A 21,971-nucleotide genomic window follows, 5' to 3' on the forward strand; every position below is an offset into this window, starting at 1 on the left:
AGACACGGTAAATGTTGAGGCCCTGAGTAGAAATAAATGTGTTAATTTTGTGTACTAGAAACACAAAGAGGCAGTTGTTTTTCCTTGCAGGAAAAGAATTGATATCAACTTAATGTGGCTTTCATAAGCAACACAGCAGAGAATTTCAAGTGCTGGGCAAAAAACAAACAGCTTGCAACCAATAGTGAAGTACAAATTACACTCTTGGTAACAGAATGATTTTGATGAAAAGAAATCAGAATCCCACCTTGGAGCTCTGCCTCTGGTGGACTCCCGATGCCGTCCTTCCACAGGATGGCAGTGTCATACACAAAAGTCAGCCGGAGCTCAGACTGCAGATCAAAGTGCTGCCAACCTCCTACTCCCACCGGAGAGTGGAAAACATAGGAGACATACAGAGGGACCCTCAGTGTGACATAGGATTGTACTAGGTTGAGAACCTGGCAAAAAGAAAAATGATTTCTTGAGGTTAGAGGTGAGGAAGAACAGCACTGCACAGGCAATTCTAATGCAAAAAAGAAAGAAAAAAAAAAAAAAAAAAAAAAAGACCACTTGAATTAAAAATTGTACCTGAATTATTTTTCATTGAAGCTCAAGTTATCTTTGTATCTTTGTATCTTTGTATCTTAAACGGAGTACGAATTCTGACACACAAACATCTAAATTTTGACTCATCCTTTTTGTTTGGGCTTTTTAAGTACATGAATATCACAAAGACTTTAGAAAATCTTCAAGTATCCTCCTGCGTTTGCTCTGTCCTTTCCCATAACTAACTCTTTTGCTTACATTCTTACGTTGCTCTCCTGCAAGATCTACTGGAAGACCCTGAACTTGCTCAGAGGTCATTGCAAGTCTGAGTTGTTAGACTGCACTCACTCAGCTCTCGAATTATTTCCTCCTTTGTGCAGAGATGCTGGCTGGCATACTGCATGCAAACACATAAATCATATTGTCACTCACACAAAGAACTGAAAATGATGTGCAGTTTGACACAGATTTAACAGTAGATCCTCTATGCATATATTGTACAAAACAGTAGCATTATTATCAACCAGAGAATTAAAAATTCTCTCTATACATTTTGATAAAAAAAGGCAGAAACAGTGTCAGTAAACTGTTAGCTCTTAACACAGCTCTTACGTGATTTAAGAATCCTTTTCTGAAGTGTCTTCACATCTCTCTAATTAAAAATGTGCAATACAGATCCTTGTAGAAAATGATGGATTGTCTCACAAAGACAAAGAAGGAAAGGCATTGAGATCATCTCCCAAGGAGAAAAATTTCAAAAGCATAAATGGTGTTGAACTCCCACTCACTTCCAGCAGAAAGTGTGCCTAACTGACATTTGTGCATCTGAACATTTCCCCTGAGTGGTTCCCTTATAGGCCTTTGAAGAGTGTTTTTCGCTATTAAAGAAAGCATTCAAAGAACATTATAAACTGTGTAAAAACCAAACTGTTTCTGAGTTCCCCCAGAGGCATGTGAAGAGATTGAACATCCACTGCCTTACAGCTGCTTTACTTTTCCAAATGCCAGACAAAAGTTTCAGTGATATTATGAAATGACAAATTTACTGCCTGAGCTGACCAAATACTCTGAAATAGTTCAGGTGTTAATTATGGCAAATATTCATAGTTGCAACAGCTTAATTTTATGCATGACACTTCTTGATCTACACACTATGTTACTTAACACCTTCCACTTAAAATGTTAGCATCATTCCATAAGATGTGCTAGTATGTAGGCCTAGAGAGTCTGGAAACACACACGGCAGCATGCAGTAAAGTCTGGCAGATAGCATGAGCCAGTACACACATAGATGATTTTATATTAATTATTCTTTCTTATATGTAAACACAATCAAGATGTTCTACTTGAAACAAAAAAATAGAATACTTTTATTCTGTGTATGTGTGGATGACAAACTGAAGTTGGACAGCAACACTAGCCTTCAGTCCTATTTATTTTACAAAAACAGATGCAATATTACCTTTAGGATACTGTCATGGACATTCAAGCAACTATTTCAGGCATGGATTTGTTAAATTATTCCAAATAACAACACTGAATGCTCATTTTTATCAAGAAAGATAAAGCTATAATGCAAATCTACAACATATCTTACTATGCCTTTAATTCAGGAGTAACACTGAATATTTGCCATTTTCTGGAAGGATATCAAGAGCTAACTAAATACATTTGCTCACATAGAAAATGTATCACTACTGAAAAGTCCTCCCAGCAAAACTAGGTTACCTTTACTCTGTGTTTTTGCCCCACATCTGCATGTTGTACAATAAAAATTGGACATCAAAGCAAAATATCTAAAATTCAGTTTGCTTATGGGAAGTGAGAAGAGTTGATACATTGTTGTCCTCTTGAAAAGATGCATCCATAATGCTTAGTGAGGAGGACTGGAGTATCCCACAGAGCGTTTAATGACCTTGAGGACTAAATAGAACTGAGATGAAATTTTATACTATAAAGCATAAGGTAATAGAAACCAGTGATGGGGATTTCTGGCTGAAATTAAAGACACTGGTTAGAAAGAATAGCGGAGAAAAAAACTCGGTATGTGAGTTGATCACATCATAACTATGACCTTCGTATCCCCTCCATGTGATATGTGCCTAAGATAAACTGAGGAATGGAGTGGAAATTAGAAGCATGCATGCCATTATTCAGAGCACTAGTGAGAGCTTATCTGGAACAGCTTTGATCATCCATGCTTGAAAAAGCCTAATTTGCATTGTAGACTGTAGAAAAGAAATCAAAATATTTTATGAGAAGCAACTAGAATAGCCGGGTTGTTTAGAGTTGTTCAACATAAGCTGTGAGGAAATAATTCCACCTATACACATCAGGAGATGAATAGTAGAGAAGAACTACTGAGGATGATGAAAGATGGTGCTGACATGAGAACAAATGGGCATAAGATGGCCATGACAAATACAGCCTAGAAATCAGGAGGATTTCTAACCCTCACAAGAATAGTGACGCCATGAAATCCTATTAGTTTTTAGATAAAGTTTACCAGGTTGGAACTACATTATATAGCATTAAGGTTGCTGACAGGAATGACCTGGACAGAGTGATCTGCAAAGCTCTTCTAGTTCAGTCTTATGCCACAAGCGAAAAAAGGCTTCTCTCAAAGTTATTCTTGGTTATCCAGTATTAGGTACCATTCACTGTTCATGTACCTTGTACACAGAGAAATCTATGAATGGGGTTTGTAAGCCACACTTTAGGCTACTCTTGCCTCCATTCTGTGTAAGCATGGCACTGGTGAGCTCAGCTCACTTGTATTGGTGGGAAATCCAGAAGTACAGAGAGAGTGGTGAGGAGCTGGCACAGGCTGCCCAGAGAGGTTGTGGATGCCCTGTCCCTGGAGGTGTTCAAGGCCAGATTGGATGGGGCCCTGGGCAGCCTGGTCTAGTATTAAATGGGGAGGTTGGTGTCCCTGCCTGTGGCAGGGGGGTTGAAGATTCATCATCCTTGAGGTCTCTTCCAACCCTGGCCATTCTGTGATTCTGTGATTCAGTAGGATCTACTCTGGAGAAAGTCTGTCTGAAATGCTGCTCCTTTGCCATATCTTGCTACTGCTCTGCAGAAAAGTCTGAAACTAAAGTGTCAGAAAATTCATCCTAGAATTTAGCAGATTCTTCTCTTCTAGTAAAACCCACATATGATGCTTGGGCAGCAAGGCTACTTGCTCCGGCATGGGAATTTATTCATCTACCTATGAAACTGTGCTTCCATCAGCATGACTGCCTTCAGTGTGATTTGCTGGACACAGGGAGAGGAAGAAGTTCTTCCTAAACCATCTCATCGAGTTGTTATGTACACAAATCCCTCCTGAGGCACTCACTGGACAGTAGGTATGGAGGAAAACCTATAATACTGGTAGCCAAAGTTATTGAATAAATAGCTTTCTTATGCTAACAGCAACTTGTAGATTATAAAGCCAACTCATTTCTTACTAAAAAATAAACAGCTGCAGGGGGAAAATTACTCTTCAGTGGACAGCACAGAAAAAACTCAAGACACTCAAACTAAAACACAGGGGACCTTTTTGATATAAGAAAATAAAACAAAACAAAAAGAGGAAATTAACTGCAGAGGAAAATTGTCAGAGTAAGAGGAGCCCCCCAACAAATGAAATGATGGAATGTGTCATGCAGATGGAGAAGCCCCACTTCTCCAACTCTCTTACCACGAGAAAGCATTCTTTCCATTGGGTTATCTTTATTTTCCTGCAAAGCCTATTGAGAGTAGCCAGCTGTTCATATTTTATCTCAGTGTGACACTGATGAAACCGAAATGGTAACTCAGAGCTGTGTAAGTGTAGGATCAGCTGAACTGCTATGGAGAGACAGAACAGGTGCACTGTGTATCTACACAGCCTGTGAACAGAAGATTGTAGAAGTTGTATGGGCAAACTAACATTTCACTAAATTTCACTAACATTAGTTTTATACAATAAAAAGTGGATGTGACTTTCAGCCAGCCTTGTGATACTAGCACAGAAACGGCCACATCTGAGCTGAATTGGGAAAACTGTGTCTCTCATCCTGTGCCAATGCCTGAGAAGGCAGAGGACAAAAATTGTTCCAAGAAGGGAACAATCTTACGATCACTATCTGAAAAAAGTCATTCAGATAGCTAAAAAATCATTCAAGTAGCTCATCTAAAAATGTCTTTGTCTGAGAGAAGAACATGATTTATCCTGAATACCAATATGAGATGTAGAGATTTATACATGTTCTTTGCAAGATAAATTGTCACAGACAATTCCCATTTAAGAATTTCTATAGGTGTTCTTCTTTTGTTCCCCTTTCTGATGCAAACTGTCAAACTTCATTAAGAAAAAAAAAAACCATAATTAATTTGAGCACCTGTCATGTAACAAGTGAGCAAATCATTTTCAGTTAAGGTTATGGGGCATGGACTCTGTCCTGCATTATACTGAATTTTATTTATTTGGCTTTCATTCCAAAGAACAGAACTTTGTCCAGGAAAATGATGTTATAGCTTTGGGATGTGATCAGTAGCAGTAAGAGAGTGTGTGTGTGTGTCTGTGAGCACGGGCATGTGCTGTCAGTACTGGCAAGGTCAAAATTAGAAATTAGAAATTACAGTTTCATATTTTATATTGATTATCCTAATGAACCGAACTTTTCATGAGAACTGTATTTTTGTCCTCCAATCTATCCTAATCCTGGCTTCCTATTGCATTTACTTGCTATGTCTGCAAATTTGAGTCACACAACAATGTTGTCAACTCAATGTTTACACAATAAATATATGGCAAAGCTCAGATTTGGCCCCAAGAAGGCAAACAGCCAGGTAGGTCACAGGTGAAATGCAAAGCAGCCTTGTTTAAAAAAGCCTGAATGGAAAGGAGAATGCAATACAACACCAAAATGCCAGCTCCTTGAAATGTTTAACCTCTGGCTTTGTTGCACTGCTGGTGCATTAACTTTGGAATAGATTTTTGTTGTTTTTTTTTTTTTGCAATAGATAGGGTTTACAGCGGGAGGGAAAAAAAAAGAAAACAACTTGATGGCTTGTTAGCTTCTTTCAAGGAAATACAAACTGCAGGTTTTCTTAAATTGATTGTGGTGGCTGACATGAATATAAAATCTGAAAATAGACACTTCTGGCCATCTGCATTTTACAGCTTCTAGTGAGAATTTCAGAAAAGCTGGCTTTTCCCCTTACAAATGATTTTTGTAAAGCTAAAACTATTAAAGCTGGAAATACACTGTTTCCATGCAATGCTAAAAATCTCTGCAAGCAGCCTCACATAAGCTGAGGCAGTATATTAGTGATTTTAAGATTTGCTTTCATATGGGATTTCCAAGCATCTCAGTGCCATATGCAACATAAACGTGAACTGAACATACTGGAAGAGAAACATTCTCAATTTAAGTCAGAACAAACTGTTTTTTGTCGGAAAGCAAAACAAAGTCTTCAGCTGTACTCAATTACAGTAGTTTCAAGGCATTAATCTGCATGTACAAATATTTTAGTGTATGTTTTTCACCTCTTTGTTTCAGTCAAAGACTTGCTTAACTAGTTGCTAATAAAATCGGAATGGTAATTTCCTTGTGTTCTTAGGCCAAGTCTGGCAGTGGTCAGGAACAAGTAAAAGCAAAATCCACACATAAGTACTTGGCCTGAAACACGCAGAAGCCTTTGGATGCCAAACTGCCTGCTTACAGCAAATAATTGTAATGGCAGGAAGTGAGATCAAATGATACTTCACACTCCATTAAATAAGAGTAGGCCAGTCCTTCAACATATGCTTTATTACAGGATAGTTGCTTGGTTTTCACTGTTTCATTTTTTAATTTCCTTTCAAGGAAATCTGGCATTGCTTTAGCATCTGTGTCTTGAGGACCTGAGATATCTTTAGTGCTTTACTCTCACAGTGCCCTCATGAAGTAAGGTCCAATCTCTAATAATTTCCTGAAGATACACAAAGACAACTTACATAGAGGAGCTCCACGTTTTTACATCCTCAATAGATCCAAACAAAGACCTTGAATTTCAGATTATGAAGGGAAGATGTGCAAAAGATAAATGACCTTAATTTCGACCAGAACACAGCTATAATCCAAACGAATAAGTTCAATTTAAAGAGCAGACTTTTATTTATAAATATGCATTCCTTAATCCATAATAGATACACAGATGCTTGATTTTTCAGATATGGTGAATATGGGCAGACCCCAGGAACAAAGCGTCAAGCTATATTCTGAAAGAAGGGCCGCATCTATCTCACACAGGGTTTGCTCATGCACAGAGTAATTGCAAAAGAGAATGGGTCACAAGGAGAAGGCCTCAAGGACAAAAAAGAAAAAGAAAAGAAAAGAAAGAAAACTAAAACCTTCCCTGTATGTATTATGACAGTTCATGAGTTCATGGGAACTGGCAAAGACAGCTGCAGTCTGCGGCAAACACCAGGAGTGCTGCCAGAAGAACGACACCAGCTGCAGGTTTCCCACCTCACACTTTGCTTCCTGAAGTTCATCTTCTTCCCCTCCCATTAGAGGAGCTTACATAAGTGAAGGTCCACATCACATATTGCCAGCCGTTTTTATGGAATATCTCTGTCTGAATCATGAGTGCTACCTTTGATCATATAGAAGTGCTGGAGAACAAGAACTGAAAAGCAGAATTTTGAGCTTAAAGATCTACCAACTGGTAAATTCAAGCTAGCAAATTTATAGTGGTAGCAGGATATGGTAAGAGAATTTAATTTCTTCATCGGTTCAGTATGTATGATGGAAATTAAGCTTCCTTTGTGTGCTAAAAAAAACATGGTGAAAACCATAGCTGCCAGCTTCCCTCTCACAGAGAAGGATTATTAATTGCTCACCGAAGGAGAAAAAGACAACAATGGTGACAACCACAGAGATAGGGCACTGACTGCCTCCCCTCTCAGCTGGGGGGGGTCATGTGAAGATAAAGACCGAACTTGGAGAAGAATTAAATGGAGGTAGGGGGAACAGGGAGAGCAGTGAAGCGCATACCGGCTGCGGCGAAATGCTTTCCTGCTAGAAGTAATTCAGCTTGATATTTCACTTACCACTGTAGCCTTTTAGCCACACCCTACAGAGCGCTAAGGGCTGACATCAGCTGCAGTTTCATGGCTCTGCAGCTCATGTTTGTCCCTCTCTGCTTTTAAATGAGAGATCTGATCTAAAATACATAACGCTTCTGAAGCTTAAAGAATGGCTTTCTTCCTAAGCCCAATTATCATTTATGCATGTCCTCCACAAAGAAACACATAGGTTCTCTAAAATGAAGGAAGGATTGTTATTTTTTTCTCTGTTTATATCCATCCATACATATATAAGACTTATTTAGACATTTGGCTAAACCGACTGTTCAGCCTTTTCTCTATAGGATACTGGAGTATTAAGTATGGAGAGAATTCAAATCATATCTTCCTTTTCACTATGGGAGAAATAGGTGACAGCATTGTCTGACAGCTGCTATTCAGCTTTTTGTACCTGTGATTGTGCAGTTTGGGAAATAAGAATATATGTCTGCATGCTGTACATGTTCTGGAGCATAAAGAGAAAGTAAAAGGAACAATGAGGTGAAGCAATGAGATCATTCTAGGAACAGAGAAGATTGCTGTCATTTTTATCATGTGGGAATGTGAAAGGCTTACATCCCACACTTTCATGCCTTCCCCTTCCCTCTGACAGGTTCATGGCTACAGTGGAATGTACCTGTAGGAGGATCTGCTCTTTGTGGAGGGGCAACTCCAAGCAGATGCACAAACAGTGAGCTTCCAGCATCAAAGCAGATACCTTGAACTGGTCTCTGCAACAGACAAGGAACCAGGAGAGACAACGGAGCACTCAAATGATGAAGACTCTGTGCATATAAACCTAAGACTCTGTGAGGGTGGATAAGCTGATGGTTCCTAGATGAATACCTGTTAAAAAGCAGAACAGTTCTGGCCATTTCACAGAGGCCTTATCCTTTTCACAGTAGTTCAGAGGCAATGCCAGTGAGCCAGGAAAGTGAGCTGGCTTACCATACAGCTTTGTGCTGAGCATGGACTTCTGTGAAACAAGGCACTGCATTTCCAGTCCTTCTGTATTATCCCTAAAGGGACATATCTGTGTCATAAGGGATTGATGTTCCTGGCTACAGCTTTTGTTCTCCAGAATCTGAGTGGGAGCAGATAGGCTTGTGTAGTAATTGCACAAGGAAGACCGAATGATTAACTTTGCTGTTGTTGCAGCAGAAGAAACGTTGCACTCTTTTTGCTCCCACACTATTATGGATTTCTAGAAACCATTTTCCAAAGGACATTTGAAGATCTCTCCGATTTCCTTGTTTATAATCTCCAAACCACTTTCTCAGCTCTGTTCTTCAGCCACACTGACAGCTTCTCTTTGCTTCACAACCAAGGAATTTTGTGCTGGGCAATGTGAGACCACTGTGCTGTCTGCACTGGTGGGTCCTGTTACACTGTGAGCAAAAGATGAGCAATGCCAAGCAGGTGATAGTACAATGCAGTCCATTATGCAGGAAGACTTCACAGTTCTTCTTAACTTTAAGATACAAAATGACTAACAGTCTAGCACTACCCATGTGCTAACAGTAATAGGATAGTAATCCTCTAAAAGGCTCCCATTCTAAGTAAAGACTAAAGTGGCTTGCTAAAAATTGGGTAGGTATTTCATTGAGTGAAAATTATAGCAAATTTAATTCAAGTTCAGTCACTCACTTAATTTCAGTTGGACAAGGATTTCATATACAGCCTATTAGTGTTTAACTGACACACTGATAGCTTTAGGGAATATACTGTCCTTAGCAGAAGTCTGTATTTTGCTAAATAATAATAAAAAAAGGAATACTTTTAAAACTATTAATGGATAAATAGATATATTAGTGTAGTTAGAAATACATTTCATGGGAAGTTTTCAATTTAAATAATATAGTAAAAATATCAAGTTGTAGTTTGGTACCTGTCCATCTGTCCCAATGGTGCCTCCACAATCTGTGAGAAGCTCGGACATGTCATAATAGCTAACAAACTCCCATAAACAGGCTTCCAGATTCAGATTTCGGTAGAATCGTAAGGTATTGAAGCCTCTGATTCCTGGACTGTATTGGTAGGGAATGGTCTCTCCAATCACATTCGCATTTTTGGTAGCATCAGTCAAGAAACCGTGGTGGGTCTTCACTTCTGTGTAATCCAGCAGGTTGGAGCACTTATGGTTTCCAACTCTAGTTCCATCAGGGCTAAGTGTCAGCTCAAAATTGGAGAGCTCTCTTGTAGAAATAACAGGCAGCATGCCTAAAAAAAAAGGTAAAATAATGATATCACTGTCACTAAATTTCAGTGCTCTGAGTTGCTTAACTTGGCAAAAAACTCTCGAAAACCAAGCATATTATGAAGTGCTTCTATACTTGGAACTTACAGTAATGAATGTACTTGAGAGTTCAAAGAAAGATGATATGCCTTGTCTGTCTTTGTACTATGATATTTCTAAAGCTGTAATGTATTTTTCAATTCAAATTTTTGTTAAGTTTTCAGAAGCATGTAGCAATTAAGCTGCTTCATATGTTTTAAAAAAAAAAGTTAAGTATTCCTTGTTATAACTGTGCATTCAAAGGAATTTTATTAAGTGTAAGTCTAGCCCAATTTATGTCAACTATGCAATTAATCTGGGAATAGTCTTCACATCAAAGACTGTGAAGTTATACAGCATCTTATGCATCTTACTGCAAAGTGCATTTGTATTACATTCATGGCATTTTTCTCTGGTTTCATGTGTTAAAAGATAACACAACGATTTTGACTATTTAAAATAACATGACTGATAAAATAGCTCAAATGACAGCAAGTTGTACAACTTTTCTCGACTCCCAAGCTGCTTTTGTCATACCATCAATATGTGGCATTGTGACTGTCAGTTTGATGAGATTGGCATAAGCGGGATCTTCCGGGCCTGTGTAGCGCAGTTTGGCAGAGAATGGTTCTGCTCCAACTACTCCTGACACACGAGGCTGACAAAGACCTAATGGAAAAAAAATAAAGTAACTTTATGTCCAGAAGAAATAATCTGTACTTTCCCTCGCATTAATTTTAGACGCATTTCTTTTCCCACTAGATATGTTGCCAAAACAAGGAGAATTTTCTGAAATGACAGGTAAATGCTATGGAAGACATTTATCACAGGTTTGAACAGGAATTTATGCAAAAGAACAGTCAAGTAGAAATTATTCTTTATCAATTGGATCACATTTTCAGAACCTGGTGATGACTGCACCTGTACATTTTCAGTTAAATATTGCAACCATACTTGCAAAATAAGTGTCATACACCCTACTTCCTTACAGATGACCTCAGAGGCCTTAATTCCCTTTCCCTTAAACCCATATAAAGCTTTATGGAGGACACTGATCAGTATTCAGGTGCTTCTAGAACTGGACTGAGGTATGGACCCATATAGGACTTGATGGGACTCTATAAGCCACTTGTCCCATTAGAGAATATTTTCATAAACTAATTTTAGTTGGAAATGTTCTCTAGGAATGCCATGCTCAAAATGAAGCCAGCTTCTAAGCCAGATCAGGGCCTTATTCTGTTGATTCTAAGTTTCTCCAAGGCTGGAGAATCTGTAAATTCCTTTGTCAGCCTGTCCGGGCTTAATTCAACCTGTTCTAGGATTAATCCTGGTTTGCAGGACTAGCAGATTAGGTTTGTAATTGTATGATATGAAATACGTGCAACTTCCAGTAACATTGTTCAGTGTAGAAATGCTTGCATCCTGGTTGCAGGATGGGTCTTCTCAGAAAGAAACCATCAGAAGCTGATAATCTGATTTAGCACATGTTTTGTTATTTGCCCATTTTTGAGGGGTTACAAACAAAGTAAAGGAGGCAGGGCTCACCTCCTGGATCATTTATTGGTGCTGGTGGACTTCATTTTGCTCAACAGCTCTAAGCTGGAAGCCGCAGGCTTGAGGGCACAAGATTTCTCTTCTGCAAAACAATAATTTGTTTATTCTCTAATGGAAGTAAGATGTGCTAAAGAGACTAAATGCAATTTATTTTTATTTATTTATTTATTTGTTTGTTTATTTATTTATTTATTTATTTATTTATTTGTTTATTTATTTATTTCCACAGTCTAACTTACTTTTGAGAATTTGGTGTATTTACTGGAGGCCAAATGCTGTTGAAGTTGCAAACAGGATTTTGGCATGTTGCTTAGATCAGTGTACATCTTTGAAAATAGCAAATAACAACTATTTGATTTCCACCATCTGTGTTGTATGTGATCATCAGAACTGATGTTTTCCTCATCGCAAGACCACTAAGGTACTGGAAGTAATATATTTGTGACAATTCAATGCTGGTCTTGGGTTAATTAGCCCTGCTAATTTGTCATGTGTAATCATTATAACTCTAACATAGTCAGACTGTTTTATATAACCAAACTAGCTCATCCAATGCAAAGTTGTCTGTCTTTAAAAAGCACTACATTGTATCTGGTAGACAATACCCTCAGAGAGAGTGCTTTTTAGTCCTTTTTAGGATTCCTGATAGCGCAAACAAAAGTGACTCTAGCCTACAGTAAAAATGTGAAATAAAGAAAGTGGGTAAATAGAAATTTCATTTATTAAGCTCCGTAGAGCCCTAACTTTGCAGGAGACAAATGGTTTTAAATAAAAATATTTAGTTGGAAAGGTCAAGGAAATTAAAATGATATTGCAAATCAGTCACATAATTATCTACTGTAAGATGTTATATAAACCAGAAGACTTAATGCAGCAACAGAAACAGCAGAGATGACATGATGAATACAATATTTTGTAATTCAGTTTGATGGCTGACAATTACTCATTCAACAGATTATACAGTAAAAAAAAGTATCTGAGATTGCTATGAAAAAATAGCATATGCTATTAGGCTGTACTCATGCCCATATCGGTCCCAAACCTCTGCTTCATAAGTTTGTAACAATATAAGTTCCATGAAAAAGAGGTAGCTGGGCAAAGGAAGTAGACTACAGTACCTATACTGGTTGAGAGGATGCAGCATCAATTCAATATATACACTTTTCTGATGCTAAGATACTTTTGACACTATCTATATTAAAAGTAGAAGGAAATATTAAAAGTAGAAGGAAAGCTGAAGCTTTAAGTGTGAAAATACCTTATAATGCCATTTGATTTTGTTACTATGGAAAGTGGGTTTCAAAAGTAGCCTAGGAATTTTTGTAATAGTTGATACCTTACCTTCTGATGTGCTTATAGTTACAATAGGGCTCATAAGTTCAAGACCCTCATTCCCATCTGAATTCACAGCACGAGCTGCACATTGGACACGAGAGCCAGCTTGAAAGTAAATGGAGTCCAGTGTGATCATCTTGGACGAAGTGAAGAAGGTATCGAAGTCAACCTCCTTCATGGGGCTAGTAACACCATCAGGACCAGTGGGTGCACTCACAAGCCATCGATATTGTGTCAGAGTATTATTGATGTGTTCGCTAGCACATATCGTACCAGTCTTATCAAAGTCTTCATATTTAGGATTGCAAGCCTGCAGAATAAGGCAGATGCATAACTATTTATTTGCTTTAAGGCAAGGGAATTTTAATTTTTCAATAGTCACAAACTCAGCAATGTGGAACAGGTAACTCCAGTGAGGAATAATTAATTTGTTTTGGCTGTGATACTTTTATCACCTTTAAGGTAGATTAAAAGGCTTGTCTAACTTATACTTAACTGAAATAAAAACTTGCATTTGAAATTATAGTTTATGGGTGAAAATACAGTTATGGAGGTTCAAACTACACTTCTACCTGCTACTTTAACTAGGATATCACACCTGATCTAATTCTGCAAATACACTTTGCGTTTAAAGATTACTTTTGGTTTTGTACTTAGGAAAACCATCCAACACATGACCCATTCCTGTGTGTAATGAATGATGTAGGAAACTGAAGATATAGAAGGACCAAAAACTTCCTCAAAGTAAAAGAATGCTCCAAAAAACAGCAGTCATTTTTCAGTCTGTGACACTCATTAAAAACGATGGCTCATTGGTTATCTCCAGTGATTTTAACTTAATGCAAGGAAATGTAGAAAATAGTAAGGTGATACAGTCAGCTTACAGACACTGTACAAGTATCAAACTTGTTCTTAGTGATGACCAAGTGGTTTTTGTCCTCCTGAAAATTCATTTGCTATCCAGACAAATTATATTAGCACTTAGGACTGTCCTAGCTTAAATTCATGTGTGACTCACAACAATATGATTAATAATATTGTCTACAATTTAATTGGTTCTTTGAACAAAATCCATATACTGGTGTTGCTCCACCTTTCCACAGAAATACTCACTGTAATACAGATGACAGGATAGCCAGCCACAGGACTGGTTCTGTCTTTGGCTCTAGAAGTGTCGTCATATATCAAAAGGGATGCAACTTGAGGGACAGAAGGAAAGGTGACATCTGCCATGCTGTTCATTTCTTCAATGTAAACAATGGCCTTGGCTGTCTGATAATGAAAAGGTAAAAATGTTTTCTGTGAAGATTTAAACAAACAAAGGAATTCAAGCTAGACCTTGGTCAGAGTATATATGGATTTTGAAACAGTGTCCCAGGGTAAGCTCTAAAACCTCAGCTGTATGAGCTGTCGAGAAAAGTTTCAGGCACTGGAAAGTATATTGCAGACTATCAAACTAAAAGTTTTTGGGTTTTTTTTTGGTTTTCTGTATACTGAAGGTAGCAGACCCTGAACACTATTTTCATGCAGAATCTGAAAAATTTACCATTTATACTTAAAGTATGTATGATATAGTGCTAAATAAGGAAGAATATTTGGCTACTTCAAATCTTAACATAGCTTTGACAGTAGAAGATCTATTTCACCTGATTGTTCTTTTTGCAGCATAGAGTATATATTTCATATACGGCCAGCCAGTATTTCCAAGATTTTTAGTGATGATTTGAAAAAGAGAATATATCTGGAAAGGTATCTTGAAAATTTCTGTTTTACATGGACTCTCCTTATCTCTAGAACCCATGAACCTTACCACCATGGCAACAAAACTGTTTGGGGTAGGTATTACAGTATCAGATGGGATTGCATTGCATGTCCTTTAAAACTACAAGCAAAGATGGCTTGCATAAACATTAAGAGAAGAATAAAGCTGCGAAGCCAAAAAGCAATATCTTTTTACAGGCTTTGCTGCTGAGGTCTTGGAATTATTTTGTTACCTGTATTTCAGCAACCATGTTCTCATCAGGTTTCAGGTGAACAGTGAAGGCTTCTCTCATCTCCCTAACTCCATCAAAGAGAACTTCAATCTCCACAAAGTGCTGTGTTTCACCCTCCTTAAATTCAATTTCTAAAAACATAACGAGACACCTAAAAGTAAATTTGATGTTCATAAGAAGCTGGAACTTTAAGCCCAGCTATAGGAGACGGCAGCTAATACCCACCTTTCAAATTACAAAAGTTCATATGAGCGTATTTAGTTTAATCTATTCGATGCTAAAAATAATAATGAATAGCAGTGAATACACAGAGAATTCACTGACAGTGAGGAACTGTCATCACAAAAAGAGATCTGCAAAACCAGGATGTAGTATAATTGAACTTAATATTCTGGAAGTGATTTAGGACTAATTTTTCCATAAATGCTGACAACATATGTGAATGGCCTAAAGACTTAAGAATTCTAAACGATAAGTGTTGTCAGAGTTTACTCAAACAAAATGTACTTCAGTACAATGCTATAACCTAAATAAGGCACAAAGTCAGAGTTATAAAAAAACACATTTTATATTACAAAGCACTGTCTCTGAAAAAACTTCCGAGTTCTTGGTGGATGAAAAGTTCAATCTTAGCTGACAGAAGTAGAAGTGAACTGTATATCAGCAAGGGGATGCAAAACTACAGAAACTATTCAACATTTTATATGGACTGGGTGAGACATACTAAAGAAATACGTGCATTTCAAGAGAAGTGATCTCATAGGCTTGAGAGGAGCTTAGCAGTGTAGAACAGAACAGAACAGAACAGAACAGAACAGAACAGAATAGAATAGAATAGAATAGAATAGAATAGAATAGAATAGAATAGAATAGAATAGAATAGAATAGGAGTAGAGTAGAGTAGAGTAGAGTAGAGTAGAGTAGAGTAGAGTAGAGTAGAGTAGCTCAGTTCAAAGATCATCATGTCCAACTGCCTGACCACTTCAGGTTTAAGAAAAAGTTAAAGCATATTAATGAAAGCAATCTCAAAATTCCTCTTGTATACTGACAGGTGTGGGTCACTAACCACCTTAGTAGGAAGCCTGGCTCAGTGTTTGATCACATTCACAGTAAAGAAATGTTTCTTAATGCTCAGTCTGATCCTCCCATGACACAGCTTTGTACAGTTCCCACAAGCCTTGCCATTGGTTACCAGGGAGTAGATTCCAGCACCTCCTTCTGCTTTCCTTTTCCTTAGAGAGATGCAGAGAGAAATGAGGTCATCTCTTGGCTTCCTCTTCTCTCAAGTATCCTCAGCCTCACCTCATAGGATATACTTCCAGATCTGGTATCTTAACATCCTTTTCATATTGTGGAGCCCAGAATTGCACACAGTATTCAAGGTGAAGACACACTAATTCAAAATATAGTCGGAGACTCAATTCTTTTTAATAGATGGCTGTGGTGTGCTTAATGCATCACAAAATGTGGTTTGCCCTCTTGGTTACAAGGGCACACTGCTGGCTCATGTTGAGCCTGTATTTATAAATACCTGAAGGGAGGATGCAATGAGAGTCAGGCTCATTCCAGTGGTGTCTGGTGCCAGAACCAGAGGCCCTGGGCACAAACTGGAGCACAGGATTTCCCTCTGAACACCAGGAGCCCTTCTGTGCTGTGCAGTGACAGAGTACTGGAACAGGCTGCCCAGAGGCTGTAGGGTTTCCTCATAGGGGATCTCCCAGAGCTGCCTGGACGTGGCCCTGGGCAGAGACGGGGCCAGATGACTGCAGAGATCCCTTCCAACCTAAAACATTCTGTGATTACATTATTTCTGCAGTCTTTATTATTTAAAGTATGCAAGTATTAATGGCACAGAAATTACCAACAGAATTGAAGGCCAGAAGAAAATAAAAGCCTCACAGAAAGTGACATTCTAATTAGTAAACTGAAACACAACCCTACTCTGAAGGGACAAGCACAATAAGCAGCAGTGGATGAAAGCTGGAGCATATATGGGAAATAAAGTATAGATGATAAGGAGTGAAAGGGAGTGACCAGTGAAGCAAAACTGAAAGGCATAAGATAACACTTATAGTGACACTGTCAGCTGACATTAAAAATTCCTGTGGCTTTCAGGAGGAAAGAAGAAGACTGAAATGCAGGAGACAAAGTGGCTGGTGTTAGCAACATCCAGCTTGATCATTTTTTAATTGCTAACATTTTTTCAAATATCACTAGTGAGAAATGCCTCTCCTTCTGTGGAATTTGAAGATGTCTCCATGTCGCTGTTGATGTTCAGAAATAAGTCCCACCCTGCAGCTGGCCTGGACATCAAATTTGTTTATCTCAAACTATGAAAACACTCCAGCAAGGAAAGCTGAGTGGTAAGACACAGATTAATATCATGTATTATCATTAACTATAAAAGACAGAAAATACATGGTGCTATTATTCAACAAACCATGTGGGTGGGCTACTAACAGAAAGAAGCTTTTCAGCTATGAAATTTCTCATTCTGTTTCACAACTTCTCTTCTAATTCATCACTTGAAAGGAGCAGTGGGCAGTGAATTGCAGAGATACAGAAAGTAAGTTTAAATATTATGAAAGTAGAACAAAAAAATAGAAATAGATATTCATTCCTAGATAGAGCAATAAACCATTAACTTATTGAGTTGCTTGAAAAACAACTTCACAATGATTAAATGCTTCTGCAGAGTAATGGTAATACACAAATGATAGCACAAACATTTTTCCCACAGTTATTCAAGCTACAGGTGTCTTCAAGAGTCACAATTATTTTGTAAATGTCTTCACAGATACATGGCATTTAAGAGAATTTGATTTTTTTTGTGTACCACACTGGATTATGCCCATATTGAATCCAAACAGCAAAAGCTAATTCTATTAATGAAATTATGTAATTGTTCAAATATTATACTATAATGTTAATAATAATTAATTATAATGCATAACAATAATCCCACAAACCATAGGATGTGATAAACATCTGATTGACATTACCTTCTGATATAGGGTGATAGTCCTCTCCAGAAATAGCAGATCCATCCTTTGTATGAACTCTCACAACAGAAACCTTGGATGTGTCTCCCAGACGAATCACTGGGATTTTTACAACTGCTACTTGCCTTGTGTCCTTTGGCTCACTCACACTAAATTTGGTCTCACCAAATTTAATAATAGCCTCTGTAATTATAGGAAAAATACAATTAGAGCCCACTAATTGGCTTGCAAAAGCTAACAATAATCAAATAATTTCTTACTGTCTGCATCATCTTGAATCTTTATGAGGGTCTCATTTTGTTCACCAATAGAGGCACCGAAGGATGAATCACTTCTTGGAGTGCCAAGAACCAGACGTAGTTCTTCATCTTCTTCATGAAAAGTGTCATCCATAAGCACCAGTGTGCAAGGCTTCTCTGTCTCACCTGCAATCATTCTGAAGGTAATATCATGCAGATCTTAGGTGTTCTTTGCTTTTTGACAGCACTGTTCTTCAAGCTGAAGGAACAGGATACTTATTCTGGCCAAGGCACCCACCTCACTATCTTGGTACCATGCAATTTAATGAGCAATAGCAGTGAAAGGAGTACTTGTCACAACTGTTTCAATGGAATCTTCTGTTTTGGGATTTCTCTAAGACAATTTTATGTTTAGTATATCCACTCTACATGTATTGTTCCTTTTGTCTTATCTTTATACTTCTTTTCAGTGAACTCACCCACAACGTGTATTTCAGAATCAAATACTTGCACAAGGAAACAGTACAATAGAAACTTTCAGGAATACTCAAGGTAATTTTATCCTGGAGTTTTTGGATTTCAAGAATTGGAAGCTTATTTTAAGATAATCCCCAGTTGTGTGCACCTTCACTTATATTATTCCATTTTAATGTCTTTAAAATTCCCATTGATTTCAAATCTCCTTAAAATTTTTTTGGAGCTACGAAATGTTCAATTTGAATTTGGTTTTCCAGAGCAAAGCAGTCTTTTTGGCATTAGTTTATAAGAAGAAATTTAAAACTAAAATTAAATAAACCAAACCAAAACAAAAAGGTAGTAGACTAAAGACTTCTAAAATAGGATCAAGAGCTTACCAGGAAGGAATGTGATGATGGAACTATCAGTATTAGGACGTTCTTCAAAGTCGATCATTACCTGAGCTGAACCTTGCCTTGTATAACATCTCACAGTTGATGTGTATTGGATATCTCCACTCCTGTATATCATGGCAGAAATCTGTCCATCATTTTCATTGACTACATATACAGGTTCTTTAAACTGCATCTTAGGCACTGTGCAGAGAAATACAAAATGTATGTGTAAAATATTATTGCAGATATTCAGATCTTTGCTCCCCTAGTTCAAATTTTGTTGTGCTATACTGCACCAGATATATAACATATGCAGCTACCCAGCAACTGACATAACAAATTGTCTGCAGCTGAAAGATTTAGATTCACTGGCTTTGGTATGATCCAAAAGGACATGTGCTGTCTTTGTATTGCAGTCATCCACCTCGGGTAATAATGTGAAAGGGTACAAGAAATTAACTCACAGTCAGAGACTGAGTCATTGATGAAGATGGTAGCCTTGCTGGGTTCTCCAAGGGCAGAATTCATAGGCATTCTTAGCACAAGCTCAAACTTCTCAGTTCCTTCTAATATGGGTTGTCCAAGGTCATCCAGAATTACCACACGAAATGTCTGCATAGTGACTCCAGGGGCAAAATCCAAATTACGACTGATACCAACATAATCTACTCCAGCTACCAGTGGAAAAGGGATTAAAATAAATAAATAGACAGTGTTACATGTAATTAAAAATAAAAATATCCAACATATATAACACTAAACAGTTAATTTTAGTTAAATCTATTTTTTCTTTAAAAGTAATTTCAATATTTTGTCAAATGTTAGCAGTCAATGTCAACTTCGATGGTGAAGAGATATTTCTGCTTTACATTGTCACTTTTTGTTTCGTGATACAAGCCACGAACCTGGCCTGATTCTTTTGTCTTGGAAACTAGAAGTTATTACACTACAATCAATATAGTTTGTAGAAAATAAAAACTGAAATTAAGCACAGAAATTTGAGAGATTATGGAGATGAAGCAGAGTCTTTTGGAAAGTCAATTCGTATTAATCTGTAATCATTTTTGAAGTTTGGAGGCCAGTGTAAACAAGGAAGGAAAAAAAAGGCAGTGAGCTGAGTGTAAGGAAGAAGTGCTGTTCAAAGGAGAAACAAAAAACAGAAGGAAGGGAAACTGAAAGAATCAAATTCTGCCCAAACCATGTCAGGTGGGGTTTGTCAACTCCTATTCACTTCACAATTCTATTCTCTTCAAAATTCTATTCACTTACAGACTGATCTGATTTGGCTTGTTTTTATGTTTTGTTCTGTTCTTATGGAATCATGGTATAATTTAGATTGGAAAAGACCCCTAAGACCATCAAGCTCAATCACTGTTTTGTTTTAAGTAAAGCAAGCCCACAGACAAACAAACCAATGAGAAGGAATGAAACAAAACAATGACTAAACATATGACTAAATGACTAAATGAATGACTAAAATGTAACAGTGTATATGAGAACCAAAGTATTAAGGATATCTAGAACTTCAGAAAAAGACTAAGTTTTAGTATTTCTGTTTAAGGTGATTAAGCAACAGAATTGTTGACACAAAGCTTTGGGGAAAGCAGTTTCTTTGAAAATAAAAAGGGGTTTGTTATTACATGAAAGTGACAAATATGGTGACCTCAAAGGCCATCATCAGATGGACACAGAGTCCTTGTTGCTGTACCCACACATGGGCCTCTCAGCTGAGGCACCAGGGTATGAAGCAATCATATATTCTTTTTAGACTACATAATTTCCTTTTTCATGAGAAACAATACAGAAAGACTTGCTAGAGGTGAGTGTTCAGATTCCCCATATTACTCAACAGTAAAGTTTTACACAACTTTACCTCAATAGAAATTAGTTGAAAAGATGAACTCTACTGTCCAGTTATGCTAAGGATAAGCAACTAAGGAGGATAACTGATCTTTTTATGAAGTCTGCATTTGGCTGTCTCAAGTATCAGTTTGCAAAAATACTGATGTACACTCAAATTTTATTTTGCAGACAAAGATTCTACCAAACCACCACTGAGCCACACAGCTGTAGCAATCCTCCTACTGAATGGGATTCTAGGTAATTTCTCATTGTCTACAGAAAGAGTAAGGGGAGAAATCGTGCATGTTGACAGGGTTTATAAGCCTGTGTCTGGAACATGAGACAATAATCAACTGCCTTTGTGGAACAGTGTGTTATACAAATATTTGAAAGAGTTTCTCTCAGTTCTGGACCTTAAAGTTGCTCCTATTCCAATTTGTTTGAGAGCAAATCCTTAAGAACTTAATTTGTTCTAGAAGAAAGATTTGCTGAGACATGTAAACTTCATCTTATGTATCTGAATCTCAATCAAGTAAGACCAAATGTAGCAGCACTTGTTGAGACGTATTACGAAACAAGACTAAAACAGTAACTTACCTTCTGCAGTTCTTGATTCAGATTTGCGAGACCTCACTGTAACAGAGGCAGCTTTAGATAGATCAGTTCCTGTCCTCCAAACACGTACCTCAACATAGCCAGCACTCTCATCAACATAGTATTCATCATTTCCAAAGTAGAATGCTGGTTCTGGTAAAAGAGTAATCATATCTGTCAGTATTTCTTTACCTTACACTAAAGGTAATGAGAAAGCATAAAATCCATGTTAGACAATGGAGAGACCTTCACTCTATTCAGTAATTGAAATAACGTATTTGTTTTAAGCTTAAGACTTTTTCTTAGGTATTTTTAGCTTAATTTCAAGTATTTAGCCATTTTGGGACAGCAATTGTTACATCAGCACTGTCCTCTTTTCCTTGCCTCCCAAGTTTCCAACTTGGTGTGTTAGTAGGTGTAAAAACAAATATGTTATCTCATTAAACTTACTTGAGCTGTGTCCTGTGCACAAGCCAGTAAATTCCTTGCATTTTTCACTTTGGTACAAAGAGACAAAGGTGAATACAGATAATGAAAGATTAATAAGAATGTTCTCACAGATTTCTGTAGTCGAAACTAGAGTGGAAGAAGATATATGACTGGAGCTGCTTTGCAAATGTTTTCTATCTAACCAAAGGGGTAGAGACTTAATTTTCAGTTCGCTCATATCTAACAT

At 37.5% G+C, this 21,971-nt stretch overlaps 1 protein-coding gene across 1 annotated transcript in view; it reads right to left on the reverse strand.

Moving 5' to 3' along the window:
* Positions 1-21,971, reverse strand: part of FREM2 (FRAS1 related extracellular matrix 2) — a 129,721-nt gene that overhangs the window by 16,585 nt on the left and 91,165 nt on the right. The window contains exons 7-17 of the mRNA XM_048934420.1: positions 21,299-21,448; positions 19,324-19,533; positions 18,863-19,060; positions 18,030-18,194; positions 17,770-17,952; positions 14,768-14,898; positions 13,887-14,045; positions 12,780-13,083; positions 10,422-10,553; positions 9,498-9,829; positions 248-440 (exon numbers count right to left, since the gene is read on the reverse strand). Coding sequence (XP_048790377.1) covers positions 248-440; positions 9,498-9,829; positions 10,422-10,553; positions 12,780-13,083; positions 13,887-14,045; positions 14,768-14,898; positions 17,770-17,952; positions 18,030-18,194; positions 18,863-19,060; positions 19,324-19,533; positions 21,299-21,448 — 2,157 coding nt within the window. The remainder of the gene's footprint in view (positions 1-247; positions 441-9,497; positions 9,830-10,421; positions 10,554-12,779; positions 13,084-13,886; positions 14,046-14,767; positions 14,899-17,769; positions 17,953-18,029; positions 18,195-18,862; positions 19,061-19,323; positions 19,534-21,298; positions 21,449-21,971) is intronic.

This window comes from Lagopus muta, chromosome 1 (genome assembly GCF_023343835.1).
Source record: "Lagopus muta isolate bLagMut1 chromosome 1, bLagMut1 primary, whole genome shotgun sequence".
In the NCBI taxonomy this organism is placed as follows: domain Eukaryota; kingdom Metazoa; phylum Chordata; class Aves; order Galliformes; family Phasianidae; genus Lagopus; species Lagopus muta.